General features: G+C 36.7%; 1 protein-coding gene across 7 annotated transcripts in view; it reads left to right on the plus strand.

Annotated features, from left to right (window-relative positions):
* Window positions 1–19651, plus strand: part of ARMC3 (armadillo repeat containing 3) — a 159335-nt gene that overhangs the window by 101864 nt on the left and 37820 nt on the right. For all 7 annotated transcript variants that reach the window (XR_013485710.1, XM_020978261.2, XM_020978264.2 and 4 more), the window contains 2 exons: window positions 10176–10425; window positions 19197–19333. Coding sequence is in view for 6 of the 7 variants with exons in the window: in XM_020978261.2 (XP_020833920.2) it covers window positions 10176–10425; window positions 19197–19333 (387 nt within the window). In the remaining variant the exon portion in view is untranslated. The remainder of the gene's footprint in view (window positions 1–10175; window positions 10426–19196; window positions 19334–19651) is intronic.

Here is a 19651-nt window from a genome sequence, read left to right on the forward strand (position 1 = left end):
TTTAGAGGTCTTTTAATGACTATAAGTTGACAGCCATTTTGTATTAGGAATATTAACATTTGCCTATAGTAAACACAGAATTAGAGAACTATCCTCCAATTGTTTTAACTCCAAAGATTCACATGGTATTTATGTATGTACTAAAACTATTCATGGAGTGTTATATTTGTAGAAAGTTATATTGATGGAGACAAGAGGAAGATCTACCAATAGAAAAGTATTTTGTAAACAAAGGAAGGCACAATTTGTAGAATGTACTCCCACTCCCTCTCCCAAAAGACATAATTTCCCTCTAATGGAAGGTAACACTCTTTTCTTCCTCCTCTCATCCCTACCTTATGGCAAAAGTAAACAAGGAGGATGCCTCCTTGTTTTTGTATTTTTGTTATTTATTTTGTTCTATAGATGACTGCTTAATTTTGGAGCTATCTTAGAATGGTCATTTTGATCATTATATTTTTATGACAAGGTCTTAAGTTGGGTCAATAAAACAGGTTTTCAGATATAACTCTTTTTTCTGATAGTTGTTAAAAGTAGATTAGGACCTTGCACGGCAAAGGGGCAAGTGAAATCTCTGTAATTTAAAAAACCCCCAACATTAACGCCTTCTCTTGGGTCATATCTTAGCAGAAGATGAGAGGTTGCCATCCAGACTGAATAATTTTATCATTTAATAAGTTTATATTAGATACTTATTGACTATAGGATTAATATACAAAGATGTCAAAGGTTAGAATGCATTCTAATGATAAAAACATGCAAATATGGGTAAAAGATTTAGAACTGGTATATTTTTAAGATGAAGTTATTTAACATAACTCAAGTCATATAGTTATTATCTTTATATAGTGGTTTCTTTATCACCATAATTTGTGCTTCTGACATGCAATTTGTTTCGCCAACAGTGTGGAAATAAGTGTGTCTTAATACTGACCTCTAGTGGAAATTTTGGTAAAAATTGAGTGGGAGGGGTGAGGTAAGGTTAGGACAATGTAATGCAAACTAATGTAATTTGAGGTTTTTTCAATATGTCTAAAATGATATTTTAAACATAATGGATTGTGATATGAAAAATTGCGCTGGTAATTAAAAAAATATTTTAAAACATTCTACGACTACATAACATTTTCTGATTTTCTTGCATTTTTTTGGTCATTTTTAAAGATGTTAGCGTTCAGAAAGGTCTTGATACAGTCAATGTAATCATAACCCAACTTCACATGAACTGTGTAATAATACAGGGTGAATATATTATTAATGCTTGAACATACAAATTAACAAATGAACCATTTTTTCTTAGCTTTTCTCCATTGAAACAGCAGGCTTTTTATATCTTGTCGACTGTTCATAATAGGAAGGATATTCTTTTGTTTACAATTTGTTTATACAAATTTCTCTGCCCAGGTTCAGTAACTAGAATTCTGACCTTATCAGTGTCTTTATATATATGTATATGTATGTATATGTATATGTGTGTGTGTGTGTATAACTTCGATCAATTACACAACCTAGTTGTTGACCTAGTTTTCAAATTTTTTTCTTAAGATGAATACTATCCCAGGGAATATGTGATTATTTCAAAGATATCATTATTTTATTTACTATATCTTTGCATTAAAAAAACCTGGCAAATGTGTTTGCCGAGCCAGTGTGAGTAACATGTGAAAATATAGTAGGTACTTAATAAATATTTCTTGATGGATTGACTTGAAAGATCATAGAGAACAGAAGGTCCCTAATCTGGGAAAAATAAAAGCCCAGCCTCTTCACAACTGTTCCAGAAAGAATTAAGGGAGGGGGAAGCACCACATAGAGAAGTTATCAAGAAATCCAAGAGGAAATGTAATATGTTTTGCTAGCCTAGCTGCATACAAAGATGGAGTAAGAGAACTGTTGGGACCAGGAAAGTGAGGTTCAACATAAAAAGCTCCACCTGAGAATGCAGTACTAGCCTTCTGGAACTTAGACCAGGGTCTGGCCAAGGACCCATAAAGCCTGAAGCTCGTTGGCTTTAACTCCGCAAAGGGTCAAGAAGCCATCAGGGCTAGAACTGGAAAGGGAATGACCTTGGTGTGCCCTGGATCAGACTACCCAGATGAAGACTACTTGGAAACAACTACCTCAACATAGACCATCCCTACCTTGCCCACCCTCACACTATCCCCTCCTGTCTACTCAGACCAAATTTGCTTACTGTGCTGGCTTGAGTTGCTCCTAAGGTACTTGAAAGACATTTCACTCGTTACCCAGCCCCCAGATAAGATATATCCATACCCCCCCCCACAAAAAAAAAACCAAACCCTCATCATTCCTTTTGGAAGTGCAGAAAGTCTGTCCCTGATACAAAATGCCCATTCAGAAAGTAAGGCTGCAAAATGAGTAAACACAAGAAAACACCAGTGCTAAAAAAGTTGGCCAAGGTTATTCAACACACAAACTCAGAAAAACAATAACTCCACATCATCTACAAACAAAGCCTCCACAATAAACAGAGAGAGAGAGAGAGAGAGAGAGAGAGAGAGAGAGAGAGAGAGAGAGACAGAGAGAGAGAGAGACAGAGAGACAGAGAGAGACAGAGACAGAGACAGAGAAATTTGCCAATAGTGCTGCTAAAAATCCTAGAATAAAGGAAGTAAGAGTTTTTAAATGACCATAATAATAGAATGAGAGCTCTGAATAAAAGAATGGGAATGGAGAGTGCTGGGGTGGGGGGGGCGGAATGGAAGGAGAATAAGTAACATTAATACAGGAGATGTAAAACTTTACTCAAATTAATTTGGACCAGATAAAAATGAAAGACTTTGTGACATATTAAGAAGTACTGAAAATGAAATTAAGATTAAATGGGAAAAAATCAGAAAAAATTAGGTATTATACTATACACACCACAAAAATAGGACAGGTAAAGTTGACACAAGGGAAGCACTGCAGCACTTGCATCCAATTCTCAATCATCAATATTCAATCAATACTCAATCCAGACTAGCTTCATATACATCGACCTCCTTGCTATTTCTGCTAAATGCTTTCATAGAATTCCCTTCCCTACTCAGCAATCTTTGTAACCGGGAGAGCTGTGGAGGAAATCTTTCCAAGTGAATCACAGCACTTGTTCCTAGCTTGTGTTCCTAGTCTTGCGATGTCCTAATCCAACAGGGAGAGAAATCAAAGCCATGCCATAGAAATAGAAATTTTTTAGGAAATGGGGATGTTTAGCCTGGAGAAGAGAAGTCTTATAACAGGAATATCTCTCATAAAATATTTGAGAAATTCTCATGTACAAGAGGGATTACATTTATTTTACTTAACCAAGGAGGGCAGAACTAAAACCAATGGAGGCAAATAACCAGGGAAGTCGATTTCGACTCAGTGTAAGGAAAATCTCTTGCCCGGTAGCATTGAGAGATGGGATGTAATAATCACAACATCCCCCATGGGACCTGAAAAGACTACCCAGCTCCTTTTAGGGGCATAGAGACAGGAAGACATACAGAAATGTTCGGGAAAATGTTCTTGCTAATCCTAGCTCTTTACCTGCTTGACTTCATTATTTAATTTTTGTTAACCTATGTCAATGTTGTTGTTGTTGTTGTTTTACCTGTTACAACTGCCAATACAGCCTGTGGTCCTTATCCTATAGGGTGAGCCTTTAGAAGATGACTCCCATTTTTTTCTGAAATAATTAATAATAATAATAATAATAATAATAAGAAGAAGAAGAAGAAGAAAACATCTGTAGTGGAATAAGAAATTATGACATGGGTTCTCACATAAAATTTACTGTGAAAATGGTCTGCCTCACTTTGGCACTAGAGAGAGGAGTGAAGTGATCTGTCTTTTCTCCTCTAGGAAGTTCTATGCAAAACTTAAGAGATTTATAACTGAAATCTAAATAATAAGATTTACCTCATGGCTTTATTGGTTTAATTTTACAAATCTGGGGGTGGGGTTAGGGGGCTTAGTTCTTTCAATCTGTGGGGATCCATAGATTATACACTAATTATGACTGACTTCAGTAGAAAGGCAATTTCTAAATTTATTATCTAAAGAAATTTTTGGAACAGAATGTAATTCTATGTAATTCTAAATCTCCAAAAATAATTATCAACACACTCCAATGGTAAAGAGAACTAGATTGTCTTCATTGCAATAATGGATAACAAATTTCCAGGTTCTCTAACACTTATAATATAGACCAGAGAAAAAGTTTATGGACAGTACAATGACAAGTATTTGTTGTCTAATAACAGGGCTACAAGAAAAACATAAGAATTGTCCAATAATCCTGAGGGTTTTATAAGTGTGTGAGAAAACCGGAACTCAAGTGAATTAATTAGATAGTGATACAGAACAGTAAAATAATCCGTTACTATATTGTATAGAGCAGAAAATGTGTTACACAGGAACTGAAAGAAAAGGCAAAATAGAGTTAACACTGTATCAAATTTCAAGTAGTAATGTCACTGTCAGACTTAGGTCTCATATAATTAACAATAGCATTCCAAAAGCTAACTTGCTGAAGACTTAATTAGAATCAGATGCTCTCTAGGAAGAAATGAATATTCTCCACCTAGAATTTCTTATTACAATGTGCCAAGGACTGATTGTTATCAGTGAGTAAAAAGTCCTCTGATAATTGTGTTTTGTCAACACACTAGTCTTTTTAACATAAAGAATGAAGAAGCTATAAATATCTGGATTTCTGATAAAATATTGTTTTTACTCTTATCTGATTTAATAATCTAAGTATTCAGTATACATAGCATAACCTCTTCCTTCGCCCAAACAGTACCACTAATGAAATGGAGATAATTTTCATATTGTAAGTATATTAGAAAAATAGACTGATTTCATATTGATGAAATACAAAAAAAGTGAAGAAACACCATAAAAGTCATTTGTTATCTATTCTAACACCTTGACCATTCTATTGTATGATGAGAGAAACAGTTAACCAATTAACATGAAGGAAAATTTATTTTCTTCTAGGTGGTTTAAGTTTTTTTTTTCTCTACATAAGAGTAGTATGTGCAGGAATAAAGTATTAGACTTGAACATTTATTCAATAAGAATTTCAGTTTTATTTGCAATTGAGATTTATTTACCATCCTTTCATTAAGCTTCAGTTATAACCAAGGCACTGTGCTGGGCACTAGAGAAGCAAAGATGAAAAACATCATAGATATTGGCCTCAAGGATATGTAAGAAGATCCAAGGGCCGTTCTCTTTAATACATAGGAAAAGACTTTATTTTCTCAGGCTTCCATTGACTATGATAATAAAGATTTTCAGTGTTGGGTGAAACTCAAGCTTGACATCTATGTTGTAATATATAATATAAAGTTATCATTGTATCTTTTTTATGGTCATATTATTCTCCTTCAAACAGTAATAAAGACATCTTAATAATGGTTGACACATCACAATTTCGTTAACATCACATATATGAAGGCTAATCTTTATAGCGTAAGCACATTTTCTATTCCTTCCCTCCCCATTTGTCTCATTTTGTTATGGGATACAAAATTTGAATGTCTGAATGATTCATTTTTGGGAAGAGTGACTACTCCAACCTTAGTGTTTTACAAATATGGAAACTGAGGCCCAAGAACACACAAGTAGTAACAGAAGTAGGATTTGAAATACAGGATTCCAAACTCAGTGAGTGCCCTGTCTACTATGTTACACTGTGTTTTCACTTAATTGGTATATATGGCTAAAAAGAAAGTCTTTATTCCAAGTATTAGGTTGTAATGGCAATTATATTGCTAATATCTGTGTCTAGTATTCATCATTGAAGGGAACCATGATTCACAGTTTGTTTGGGCATATAATTCAGATAGTGTGCTACATCTTGGTTGTTCCAGGATTCTAAATACCAAGCTAGCCCAGGCAAATATGTCACTATAGTAGGGACAACCTGTTGTTTCATGCTGAAAAACTGATCAGTTCAATCAATTTACTATTCAAAATATTAACCTTGTTGGAAAAATGAACTAGGATGATTGACCAACAAATGGTGATTTGTAGCACCTTTTATCTAACTGTATGCACTATGAAACAAGAAAGCTAGGGTTATCGAGCAAGGTAGACTAGAGATTTTAATACAAGGAAGTAACTTTGACTTCATAGGTAACCGTAAAATTTGTTAGGATGAGACCCATGTCTGGAGGGGTTTACCCTAATGGGCTAGGCAAAAATGTTGGGGATGGGGAGGGAAGTTGTATCACATATTAAGAATATGTAGTATATATGTATATATACTACACATGTAAAGAATTCGTGTGTTGTGTGTGTGTGTGTGTGTGTGTGTGTGTGTGTAATGAATTTGGTCAAAGATAAACAGAATCAGAAACAGGAGCAACATTCTCATGAAAGTATGTTCCGTACCACCTGGACAAGAAAGAATAGATGAGTTTGGGAACCAGGTCTCAACTTTGCACAGAGATATGATATGGTAGTGATGAGGGGACTTTGATCATTCAAACATGTATTTGAGCTCTTTATTTACACAAAGCAAAGCCATTAATAATTTTTTAACTTGACTGTATAATAACATTGTTCAAAAGGTAGAGAAACTAATGATGGGAATTTTTTCTTCTGGATCTGATTTTGTAATTTTTTTTTCTTATGAACTTAATAAAAATAAACATTTCAGTAAACAATTTTTACAGAAGTATATTAAATTTAGCAAAGAAGTAGCCAAATTGCCTTATTTGGTTTTTAAGGCTCTCTACCATCTGCCTCTCTTCCTAGCTTTCCAGTCTTTTCACACTTGACTCCCTTCCATAAAGAGTATAGTCCAGCAATACCAGACTAATTAAGCTGTTCTTTGTCCACAATACTTAATCTCCAATCTCTGTGGATTTGTACTAGCTTTCCTCTATGGTTGGAATGCTCTACTTCCTCACTTCTACCTACCATCCTTGGCTTCTTTTACGATCTGGCTCAAAAGTCATCGTCTGCAGGAAGCCTCCCTGGTCCCTCTGGCCACTTGAGCCTTCCTCTCTAAAGTTACTTTGCCTTTTCTCTCTATGTACTTTATACATACTTATTTATTTAATGTTGTTTCTCCTATTAGCAGTTTTGGTTGTGCAAACTAAGTGGTTTAAAATATGCCCCAAAGGAAAGAAAAATGGATTTTTGAGCTGGTTTAAAAATCTACTTTACAATCAGAAAATGTACATAAAGAGATCAATGTCAATTCAATTTAAAATAAAAATGTAAGAAATTTTTGTTTAAGTGGCAATTTATTGAAGATAGTAAATTTGTTATTCACAAATATATCTGATTATCATGTAAGTTGATAATATATTGTATATGACATATATTATAAGTATTATACATTATTATAAAGAAAAGCAAAATTAAATAAGAAAAATGTTAATTTCAGTTTTTAAGAATGGAAGTCAAATGCTTCCCCAGGGACATTCTAGAGGGGGAGACACCTAAGGAAAATATAGACTATGCTTTCCCCCTTCACAATATTTTCATCCAAGTTAAATCAACTTAAAGGAAACATTTAAGCAGAAAGAAAGTGAAACATGAAATGGTAAAAAATGAACATGAAAAAGGGAGTATATGTATAGGGACAATAATGTTCATCTAAGCTCCTTTATTCTTGCTATCATTTTTCCTATTGTTCCAGTGTTCTCTTCTTGCTAGTGGAAGAATACATCCAGTGTAAATTGTAAAAATAATGTTCATCTTTAATTTTTTTGGCTCTCTTTACCTCTCCTATAATTAAGAACAAAGCCCAACTTTTTAGACCCCATGTTGACTCTATTATCTAAGTCAAGATACTTAAATATTCAAACAAATCTGTAATCTGATCAATCTGGCTCTTCTTCCCAGTGATGCAGACTGCAATCCATCAGTGCCTCCCCTTCAATACTGTCTAAGTGCTCTCACGAACACAGGGCATCCACGCAGTATGCTATAGCACACTCTCTTGGATTCTCCTCACATCACAAAAGTCCCAGTGGAGAACTCTGGGGGGGGGGGTCCATCTCTTGCGTTTGCCATGTGACCAGCTTAACCTCTCTTCTTATCATACATTTCCTTGATATCTTTTACTCTTTTTCTTTGAAGTTCCTTATTGGTTATATGACGCATGCTGTTTTCCCACACTATATCCCTCACCATTTCCCTCTACATGATATTAATTTTTAAATCTTTGGAGAATGTTGGTTTTTAAATGATGAGCTTTTCTTCTCATTAAAGGTAAGATATTCTAACTATCATTGAATGGCATTTTTAAAAAAAAATTATTCAAAGTAAGGAAAGTGGAAAGCTGGGAAAATTTTTACAGCCAGTGTTTCTGATAAAGGCCTCATTTCTCAACTATATAGAGAACTGAGTCAAAGTGTTAAGAATACAAGCCATTCCCCAATTGATAAATGGTCAAAGGACATGAACAGGCAGTTTTCAGATAAAGAAATAAAAGCTATTTTTGGTCATGTGAAAAAATGCTCTAAATCACTATTGATTAGAGAAACGCAAATTAAAACAGCTCTGAGGTACCACATCACATCTGTCAGATTGGCTAATATGACAGAAAAGGAAAATGATAAGTGTTGGAGAAGATGTGGGAAAATTGGAACAATAATGCATTGTTGGTGGATTGTGAACTGATCCAACCACTCTGGAGAGCAGTTTGGAAGTATGCCCAAAGGGCTATAAAACTGTGCAAACCCTTTGATCCAACAATAGGTCTGTATCCCAAAGAGATTGTAAAAAAGGGAAAAGGACCCACATGCCCAAAAATATGTATAGGAGCTCTTTTTGTGGTGGCAAAGAATTGGAAATTGAGGGGATGCCCATCAGTTGGGGAATGGCTGAACAAGCTGTGGTATGTGAATGTAATGGGATACTATTGTGCTAGAAGAAATGAGCAGGCGGGTTTCAGGAAAAACCTGGAAAGACTTACATGAACTGATGCTGGGTAAAGTGAGCAGGACCAGGAGAACATTGTACACAGCAGCAGCCACATTGTGCAATGATCAACTATGAAGGATTTAGCTCTTCTCAGCAATACAATTATCCAAGACAATTCCAAATGACCTGTGATGGAAAATGCCATCCACATCCACAGAAAGAACAATGTAGTCTGAATGCATCAAAACATGCTGTTTTCTTTTTTTTTCTTTCTCATGGTTTTCCCCTTTTGTTCTGATTCTTCTTTCACAACATGACTAATGTGGAAATGTGTTTAACATGATTGTACATGTATAACCTATATCAAATTGCTTGCTATCTTGGGGAAGGGTGAGGGAAGGGAGGAAGGGAGAAAAATTTGGAACTCAAAATCTTATAAAAATGAATGTTGAAAACTATCTTTACATGTAATTAGAAAAAAAATATAATGCTCTAAAGTACAAAAATTATTCTAAGTTTTAAAGAATAAAATTAAAGTTTTCTTTCTCTGGCTAAGGTTTTTTAATTGTCTCATAATTTTACTCTATGTTTCCTGAATTTTAAGTGATGAAAGTAAAGACTATTGAAGTTGGTTTCCTTACAAGGAGATTTTGGGTTTTCAGTGATGTGGAGAAATGTCTTTGTGTCTAATAATTAGCTAACTATACAATAAATCAATTTACTATATTAGAAACAAGAAACTTTAAAATTTGGCACACACGGATGGGCCAACATCACAACCTATTTACTTATTTGAATGCATATGTCATTGATTTAGTTGAGTGTGTAATATATTTAATTAGAGAACCTGTTTGCAAGATGAGATTTGGTGGTTTGAAATGAGTTCACTTCTGCCTGTGATTAGCTAGTAATTTGAGAATCATTATTAGTTATTTTGCCATGTAGATATTAATTTCTTTGTTTACCTCAAAAAGACTGTTGGTGGTATTCCTTCTGCTCACATTTTCAATAAAATAATTCCCAGGAGCATTCACAGAACTTTCTTCTCACGCTACAGTTATCACCGGACAGTAGAAATTCCCATGGTGCATTTTACACTTAACAAGCTGCAGAAAGAGCAAAGTGATCATTCCAATGAATTCCTATCCGAAAACTGTACAGGTTACCTTGAGGATGCTGTCATGAATGACTCTAACCTGTGATTTGTGTTCACAAATTAACATTTCATTGATATAACTATTTGGCAGGGCATTTGGAAGATGTTTTCATCATGATGTGTTTTTCTCTGCATTTACCAGTGCTGCCGCTGAAGCTGACGCTATTGACGCCTTAATAAATATCTTAAGTTGCAAGAGAGACAAGGCCGTCGCCAACGCTGCCACCGTCCTGACAAACATGGCTACCCAGGAGCCCCTGCGCATGGTGATGCAGGGCCATGACGTTATGCGGGCCATTATCCAACCTCTGAGCTCCTCCAATCCCTTTGTCCAGAGTAAAGCAGCTCTCACCGTAGCCGCGGTGGCCTGTGACGTGGATGCAAGGATTGAGGTGACAATTTTAGTACTCTTCATTCCAATTTACCTATTCAGCACCTTTTGAGAGATTGACATACTTCTTTTTAAAATGTGCCTTAGAATCATAGAATGAAGAGCTGGCATGAACCTTAGAGATTCTCCACATTGTGCTTAAGAGAAAAACAAGGCTTGGAGAGGTCTCTCCACCAGTTTTAAACAGGAGTGCCAGGAGTCAAACACACACATACACACTTTGACTAAAAATCTGCTGTTTTTCCCCATTACACTCTGCTGCCTGCCTCTCAAAATCTCAGCTAAAAATCACAAACCTGGTCTCATATTTTACAGGAAAAAAATGGAGGCCATCGTCCATGAGCTCCCTCTTCCTCATCTCCTCTCACTCAGGAGAGTGCCTTCTGCCACCATCTCCTCCTTCATCCATGTCTCACATGTGGCCTTGCTCCTTGCCAAGGCCAATCCTTCTCCTTGCTCGAGGGATCTCATTCCATCCCACCTCCTCCAGCAGATTGACCCTTCTTTCTGTCATCTGTCACTTACTTTCAATCTCTCCTTCTCTGCTGGCTCATTTCTTACTGTCTAAAAATATGCCCATGTCTCCTCTGAAGTGAAAAAGTCCCTTACTTGGTTCTTTCATCCTCGCTAACTCTCAGTCCTGTATCTTTTCTACCTCTTGTACTTAACCTCCATAGTGCCTCTGATTTCTCTCCTTCTACCCTCTCCTTAACCCCTTACAATTCAGCTTCCAGCCTTACCATTCCACTGAAACTGTTCTTGCTCATTGATCTCTTAGTTGCCAAATCCAATGGTCTTTTCTCACTCCCTTTTTTCCCTCTCTGAAGCCTTTTAACATTGTTAATCACTCTCTCTTCCCTGATACTCTCTTCTCTCTAGGTTTTTGGGACATCATTCTCTCCAGATTCTCCTGCCATCTATCTGACTGCTCCTTCTCTGTCACCTTTGCTGGATCTTTCTCTCCAGATCATATACTCTGGCAGTAAGTGTCCCACAGGATTCTGTCCTGGACCTTCTTCTCTTCTCCCTCTATACTACTTCACTTGGTGATCTCATTGCCTTTCATGGATTTAATTACCCTCTCTTTGTTTCTCATACATGCCTATATTGCCCCAAACTCTGCTGATCTTCAAATGCTTATCTCCAACTGTCTTTCAGAAATCTCAAGCTGGATGTCCAGTAGACATCTAAAACTCAAAGTGTCTGAAACAGAACATGTTATCTTTCCCCTAAACCCTCCTCCCACCCTTCCTACCTTCCCTATTACTGTAGAGGGCAGCCCCTCTCCCAGTCCCTCAGTCTCACAACCTAGGAATCATCCTGGATTTCTCACTATCGCACACCTATACCATCCAAACTCTCTTGAAGGCCTGTTGATTTCACCTTTGCAACATCTTTTGAATAGACTCTTTTCTCTCCTTTGACACTGCCAGCACCCTGATGAAGTCCCCTCGCAGCTGGAATGTTGTAATGCCCTGCTGCTGTGTTTACATCCTGTCTCCACCATTAGATTGTAAGATCCTTGAGTGCTGTCTTTGGCCTCTTTTTATATCCCCAGTGCTGTCTAGTGACTACTATGTATAGTCATTTAATAAATCTTTATTGATTGGTTGACTGATTAAATAGTCCATTCAGAACAACTACAGAATATTTAATAAAATTTAATAAAATATTTAGAAGTCTACTTACTAAGACACAGGTAGGTGAATTTAGCACAGTGCCTGGCCCCATAGTAGGCACTTAATAAATGTTTATTGACTGACTAATTGACCAAGACATAAATAGGAACTGGCAAATTCAACTACAAAATACTTTTTACAGAGATAAAGTCAGACTTAAATAATTTAAGACATATTAATTGCTTATGGTTGGGCTATAACAATATATATCTGTTGTTCAGTTGTTTTCAGTTGTGTCTGACTCTTCACGACCCCATTTAGGGTTTTCTTGGCAAACATGCTGGAATGGTTTGCCATTTCCTTCTCCAGCTCATTTCACAGCTGAGGAAACTGAGGCAAATGGGGTTAAGTGACTTGCCCAGGGTCACATAGCTAGTAAGTGTCTGAGGCCAGATTTGAACTCAGGAAGATGAGTCTTCCTGACTCCGGGCCTGGCACTCTGTCCACTGTACCACCTAGCTGCCCCCCAACAACATATAGTCAGTATACAATATATAATGTACCAAAGTGTTTATTCTCTTAATTTTTTTCTTCAGAGCTCTCGTTTCCTTCCTAGTTTTTCATAGCTTCCATTTCCTTTACACATTCATTGAAAAATTCATGCTTTATTTCAGAATTCAGCTTCTGTAAAATCTCTGACTTATTTTTTGTGGCTTTGTTTGTAAATGTTGGGGGTTTATTTTCTTCTTCTGGGTTTGTGTTTTTGATGTCTTTGCTTCTACGATACTTTCAGCCTTACTTTCTGAATTGAAAGGAATAGTAAGGCCTTCCCTGGCACTGCTGTGTGCCTCTAGGACCTCATGAGGGGCTTGTAGCCAGCTTACTGAACCCAGTTGCAAGGACAGAGGGCAGTGAAGGACCAATGATATCACTCTGGGGTGACAGAGAGGTAGAGAGCTCTGAATGGTCTAATCCAGAGCACACCTTAAATATTGCCTTCCTCGTCTTGGTCTTGAAGGCTTTGGACCCTGCTTGGAGGTCGAATGCTTTGGGCATTGTTGGTTAAGCCTCGTCTCAACTCCCAGCTCACTACCCCAAAACATGGCTGCAGGCTTCCCTGGCTTGTTCTGGTCTTGGAGCAGAAGGCTTCCTCCTGGGCCATACTTTTCTGGCTAGAACTTTCCCCCATAGCCACAGGCTTCTGGCTCTCTCTTTGTGTGTATCTAAGTTGGCAAAATACACTTATTGTAATTTCTCCTTGGATTTCTTGATCATTCCTCAGTTTGGTTTTTTTTTTTGTTTATTTGTTTTTTAATATTTGCTGCCATAATCATGAGAAGGCTGGCCGTTTCTGATTCTCCCTACTCTGTCGTCTTGAAGACAGCCTGAGTTGGTATCTTTCCATACTCATGGAGTCTTTCCTTAAATATCCTGGGGATTTCATATTAATTGTTAAATAAATATATCTTATTGTGCCCCTTCTAAAAATGAGGATGCAGTGGAAGAGATCTTGGATTCCTATTTGGGTTTAAATGATTTTACTTTATTTCATATGGAGGTACTGCTTGGGCTGTGAATATCTTCATTATGCTCAGGTCTAAAATGAAGTCATCCAGGCAAAAGGTTTTGCAAATTTTAAAGAACTGCATTGGTACCAGTTATCTCATATATACCAGATTGACAAATTAAACACTTTGACACTCCAGATCCCACAACAACCACTAACATTTCTCCCCTCCCAGCTGTAGCCCTCCCTTCCCCACTTAGCAAAAATGATAAAAATGGTGAATTGTCAGGACCAATATTTCCTTCTTTCCCTTTCTTAGGCTCATGCACATTCATGAGCTTTTCTTTTCCTCTGGCTCAATTAAGTCAACCTCAACTAGCCTGTGTATGTGTGTATGAGTGTATATATACACACGCATATTATATCGATGCGCACATTTATACAAACACATTCCTTTCATATATATGCAAATACACATTCTCTTTATGCATGTATGTATGTATATGAATGCATATGCATACATCTACATACCTAGACATGTGTTCTCTTTCACTTTGTTCTGCATTCTCCACCTTTCTTGCTCAAGAAAAGCTCTTCTCACTCTCACTATTTAAATTTTCCTCCAAGATGGGAAAAAAAACCCCTCAATTTCATTGCTTTCTTTATCTAACTGATACCTTTACATTCTGTTGTTTCTCATAAATGTATCATATAATCAGGTATATTATTGAGCAAATGGACTCTTTTGACTGAACCTAGGAGCCTATCCATCATTTATGCCATAATTCTATGGGAAGCATGGAGGTAATACTATTTGTACTACCATCTATAAGATGCAGAAAATAATATTTGCACTACTTACCTTAAAGCATATAAGGAAAATATCATATAAATGTGAGTAGTTGTTATGGAATTCATTATGATGTATTAATATATTTTGCAATATATACCACAAATCTACCACAAATTCATTTTTCCCAATACAGCTAAGCAAAAACACTTAATGCAGTGATTACAATAATAATAGTTGACGTTTACATGGCACTTTAAATTTTGCAAAGTCCTTTACATATATTATCTCATTTGACCCTCATAAAAACCATGTAAAGTAGGTGCCATTATCACCTCCAACTTAGAGATGAGGAAACTGAGTCTGAGAGAAGTTAACTGACTTGCCCAGGGTCATGCGTGTAGTCATAATAAGTGTGTGATGCAGGAATTTGAGTCTAGGTCTTTGTGACTCTGAGTCCACCATTCTCCCCATTACACCCCACTGCCCACAAGATTAATTCCCTCCTTAAGCCAAATCTGATGAGAATAAGATTCACTCATTCCCTCTCATCTTCCCCCGTTTCCCCTCCACTGCAAGAGCCTTTTCTTTTCTGTTTTTTGTGAGATAATTTACCCCATTCTACCTCTCCCTTTCTCCTTCTCTCCATATAATCCTCTCTCACCACTTAATTTTATTCTCCAGATATCACCCCTTCATCTTCAACTCACCCTGTGCCCTCTATCAATATCTATCTATCTATATACATACATATAATTTTTCCCTCCAACTACCCTAATACTGACAAAGGTCTCATGAGTTGTAAATATCATCTTTCCATGCAGGAATGTAAACAGTTCAACCTTAATAAGTCTCTTATGATTTCTCTTTCCTGTTTACCTCTTCATATTCCACTTGAGTCTTGTATTTGAAAGTCAAATTTTCTATTCAGCTCTGGTCTTTTCATCAAGAATACTTGAAAGTCCTCTATTTCACTGAATGACCATTTTTTCCCCTGAAGGATTATACTCAGTTTTGCTGGGTAGGTGATTCTTGGTTGTAATCCTATCTCCTTTGCCCTCCAGAATATTATATTCCATGCCCTGCAGTCCCTTAATGTAGAAGCTGCTAAATCTTGTGTTATCCTGATTGTGTTTCTATAATATTTGAATTGTTTCTTTCTGGCTGCTTGCAATATTTTCTCCTAGACCTGGGAAATCTAGAATTTGGCAACAATATTCCTAGGAGTTTTCCTTTGGGGATCTCTTTCAGGAGGAGATTGATGGATTCTTTCAATTTCTATTTTGCCCTCTGGTTCTAAAATATCAGGGCAGTTTTCCTTGATAATTTCTTGAAAGATGATGTCTAGGTCCTTTTTTTTGGTCATGGCTTTCAGATAGTCCAATAATTTTAAAATTATCTCTCCTGGACCTATTTTCCAGGTCAGCTGTTTTTCCAATGAGGTATTTCACATTGTTTTCTAATTTTTCATTCTTTTGGATTTGTTTTACAGTGTCTTGATTTCTCATAAAGTCACTAGCTTCCAATTGCTCCATTCTAATTTTTAAGGAAGTATTTTCTTCAGTAAGCTTTTGGACTTCCTTTTCCATTTGGCCAATTTTGCTTTTTAGGGCATTCTTCTCCTCATTGGCTTTTTGGACCTCTTTTGCCATTTGGGTTAGGCTATTTTTTAGGTGTTATTTTCTTCAGTATTTTTTTGGGTCTCCTTTAGCAAACTGTTGACTTGTTTTTCATGATTTTCTTGTATCACTCATTTCTCTTCCTAGTTTTTCCTCTACTTCTCTTACTTGCTTCTCAAAATCCTTTTCAAGCTCTTCGATGGCTTGGGACCAATTCATATCTTTCTTGGAGGCTTTGGATGTAGGAGCTTTGACTTCATTGTCTTCTTCTGATTGTACATTTTGATCTTTTTTGTTATCAAAAAAAGATTCTATGGTCTGACACCTTTTTGCGAGGTTTGTTCATGATCCCAGCCAATTACGTGAGTTATAAACTCTTTGTTAAGGTAGAGTTCTGCTTCCAATGTGGAGACTGTACTGTCCCAAGCTTTGGGGGTTTGTACAGCTGTTTTCAGAGATACTTCCACAGACCTGTAAATTTGGTATGACAAGGGGTGAGGTGTTTACTCCTTTCCTGGCCTCTGCCCTGGTCTATGAGTGACCACAAGCACTCTTTTCTGTCTTGGCACTGTGAGGAGGATTTTCTCTTCATCACCACTATGAACTCCACCACACCAGCACTCCTCCTTGCCCCAGGACTGCCACCCAGAACTGTGACCCAGATCCAAGCACAGGCAAAGCAAGAGAATCCTGCCTCAGCACCAGTAGAGAGATCCCTGCAATCCCCGTCAGTCTGTGGGCCAGAAGCTCAGGAGGTAGCCACCACCCCGGGGCCACGCTCGGAGACTGGGGCTGGGACCTAGCTTCTCTCTCACCGCAGAAACATACTTTTCCCACTGACCTTCTAAGTTGTCTTTGGCATTTGTGGGTTGAGAGGTCTGGAAACCGCCGCAGCTGCCTACGATTCAGTCCTCTGAGGCCTGCTCCAAGTTTGCTGTGGCCCACATGCCCACACCAAACTGTGCTCCTCTACCAGCCTGGTGAAATATACCTTTCTGATCAACCACCCAGGCTGTCTTGGGCAGGAAATTTGTTTCACTCTGTCTTTTTGTGGGTTCTGCTGCTTTAGAATTTGTTTAGAGCCATTTTTTTACAGGTATTTGGAGAGGTTTGGGGGAGAGCTCAAGCAAGTCACTGCTTTCACTCGCTATCTTGGCTCCACCTTCCATATTCTCTCCAGCTCATTTTACAGATGAGGAAACTGAGGCAAACAGGGTTAAGTGACTTGCCTAGGGTCACATAGCTAGTCAGTATCTAAAGCCAGATTTGAATTCAGAAAGATGAATCTTTGCTCCCTCATTTTAATCATGAGGAAACTGAGGCCAGAGAGCTTTTGAAGCCAAGCCACTCTCTCCAAAGCTAGTCATATGGTGTTTGATAGTTTGCATTTGTTCTTTTGTAAACTTTTTGCACATTATTTTCTTATCTATGAGAATACTTACAGATTCATTAGCACTTCCACATCAATTCTGATTGTCAGGCTTTTTATCAAAGGTGTTTAATGAAAAACATTTTCTTTTTCAATCCGTATTTCTCTTCCTATTGTAGTTGCATCGTCCTTTGCTTATGAAAAAGCTTTTTAATTTTATATAATCAAAATTTTTACCCTACCTACGGTTATGAAGGATCTATTCTCTATTTGTGTGTGTGTGTGTGTGTGTGTGTGTGTGTGTGTGGCATAACTTTTTATATGTAGATCACTTATCTATTAGAAATTTTTTGTGGCAGCTAGGTAGCACCGTGCAAAGCACTGAGCCTGAAGTCTAGACAACTTGAATTCAAATTCTGCCTCAGTCCCTCACCAGCCGTGTGGCCCTAAGTAAGTCACTTCACTTCTCTCAGCCTCAGTTTTCTCATCTGTAGAATGAGATAATAATAGCATCCTCCTGACAAAAGTTGTGATGAAGATCAAATGAGATAACATATATGAAGTGATCTGCAAACCTTAAAGTCCTACAAAAATGTCAGCTAACATGTCATCAGATTGTTTTCCTAACAGTTGTAAATGAAGAGTCTCTCTCCTAACAGATTTTATTATGGAAATTATCAAACATTAGATTGCTGCACGTATATATTTCTAGGGTAAGGCTATTCTAATGATCTGGTTTGATATATATTTTTAACCAGAACCAGGTACTTTTGATAATTGTTGCTTACAATATGACAATGAGAACAGGTAATGCCAACTCTTCTCCTTTACCTACTATTTCCATTTATAATCTTGGCCTCCCTCCCATATGAATTTTATTATTATTATTGTGAACTTTATTCATTATTCCTTTGTGATTTGATTGATATGACACAAAATCTAAAAAGATCGAGCATTATGATATTTATAATGTTATATTTGGTCTAGGCTTGAATATTGGCTATATCTCCCTTTACTGAGGTCTTAACATATATGAAAAAAATTTGTAGTTATATTTATATAATAATAATAGCTAACATTTATATAGTGCTTCCTGTGTGCCAGACACTAAGTGCTTTACAACTATTATCTTACTTGATCCTCACAATAAAGTAATGATGATTTTTTACAAACTTGTTTTGTATTCTGTTTTGCTAAAAGCATTATTCTTGTTGATTCTTCAAGGTTTTTAAAGTAAAATATGTTTGCAAATATCTTTCTGTTTGCTTACACTTAATCATTTGATTTCTTTTTCTTGTCTTAGTTCTATAACTAGTTTTTATAATATTATGTCAAATAATGGTGGGAGACTGTGGGATTCCTATCTTTACCTCTGATCTTATTGAGGTAGTTTCTGATATTTATCCATTAAAATGATGCCGGCTTTTAATTTTAAATAAATATGTTTGATTAGAGTAAGGAACAGTAATTTTATTTTTATGAGTTTCATTACTTTTAACATAAGCAAGTGCTATATTTTGTTCAAGGCTTTGTCTGCTTCTATTGATACGATATATGGATCTTTGATTAGAAGAATGGTAATGCCCTGAACAGAGCTAGGGAAGTTAGAAGAAAAGGTAGGTTTTTTGGGGAAAGATAATATCTACTAAAGCAAAGAGGGATTTCATATGCTTCTCTGCAGGTAATACTCAAATTGATGGAAGCATGGCTCATTGAAGTGTCGAAATAATTGTAATAGCTGCATTTTTGTTGGTGAAAACTTTTAACAATCTAACTATTCTCAGTTATTGGGTGCATCTTGAAGAAAAGAGAATTATCTTTAAAGGTTAATAAATACTCAGTGAATTACTTTTTTCCCCTATGTTTAGTTTAAAAATGCAGGTGGACTTGAACCACTTGTGGAATTGCTACGCTCAAATAATGATGAAGTCAGAAAACAAGCTAGCTGGGCTGTGATGGTTTGTGCAAGTGATGAGCCAACATCTGCTGAATTATGCAAACTAGGGTAAGAAGCTGTTTCTTTTTTGTCATTTTAATAACGATGTTTAACAACTTATCTAAATGTCAATAATGTAGTTCTTAAATTATAGATGTATACTAACTTCAAAAATTGTATTTATTTTTAAAGCGGTTCAAATTTTCACTGTTGGTGGTAGTTAGGTGGCACAGTGGATAGAGAGCACCAGCCCTGGAGTTGGGAGGACCTGAGTTCAAATCTGGCCTCAGACACTTGACACTTACTAGCTGTGTGACCCTGAGCAAGTCACTCAGCCCCATTGCCTAGCCAAAAAAAAAAAAATCAAATTTTCACTGTTTACATAGT

Source organism: Phascolarctos cinereus, unplaced genomic scaffold, assembly GCF_003287225.1.
Source record: "Phascolarctos cinereus isolate Bilbo 61053 unplaced genomic scaffold, phaCin_HiC Scaffold_1;HRSCAF=81, whole genome shotgun sequence".
In the NCBI taxonomy this organism is placed as follows: Eukaryota; Metazoa; Chordata; class Mammalia; order Diprotodontia; family Phascolarctidae; genus Phascolarctos; species Phascolarctos cinereus.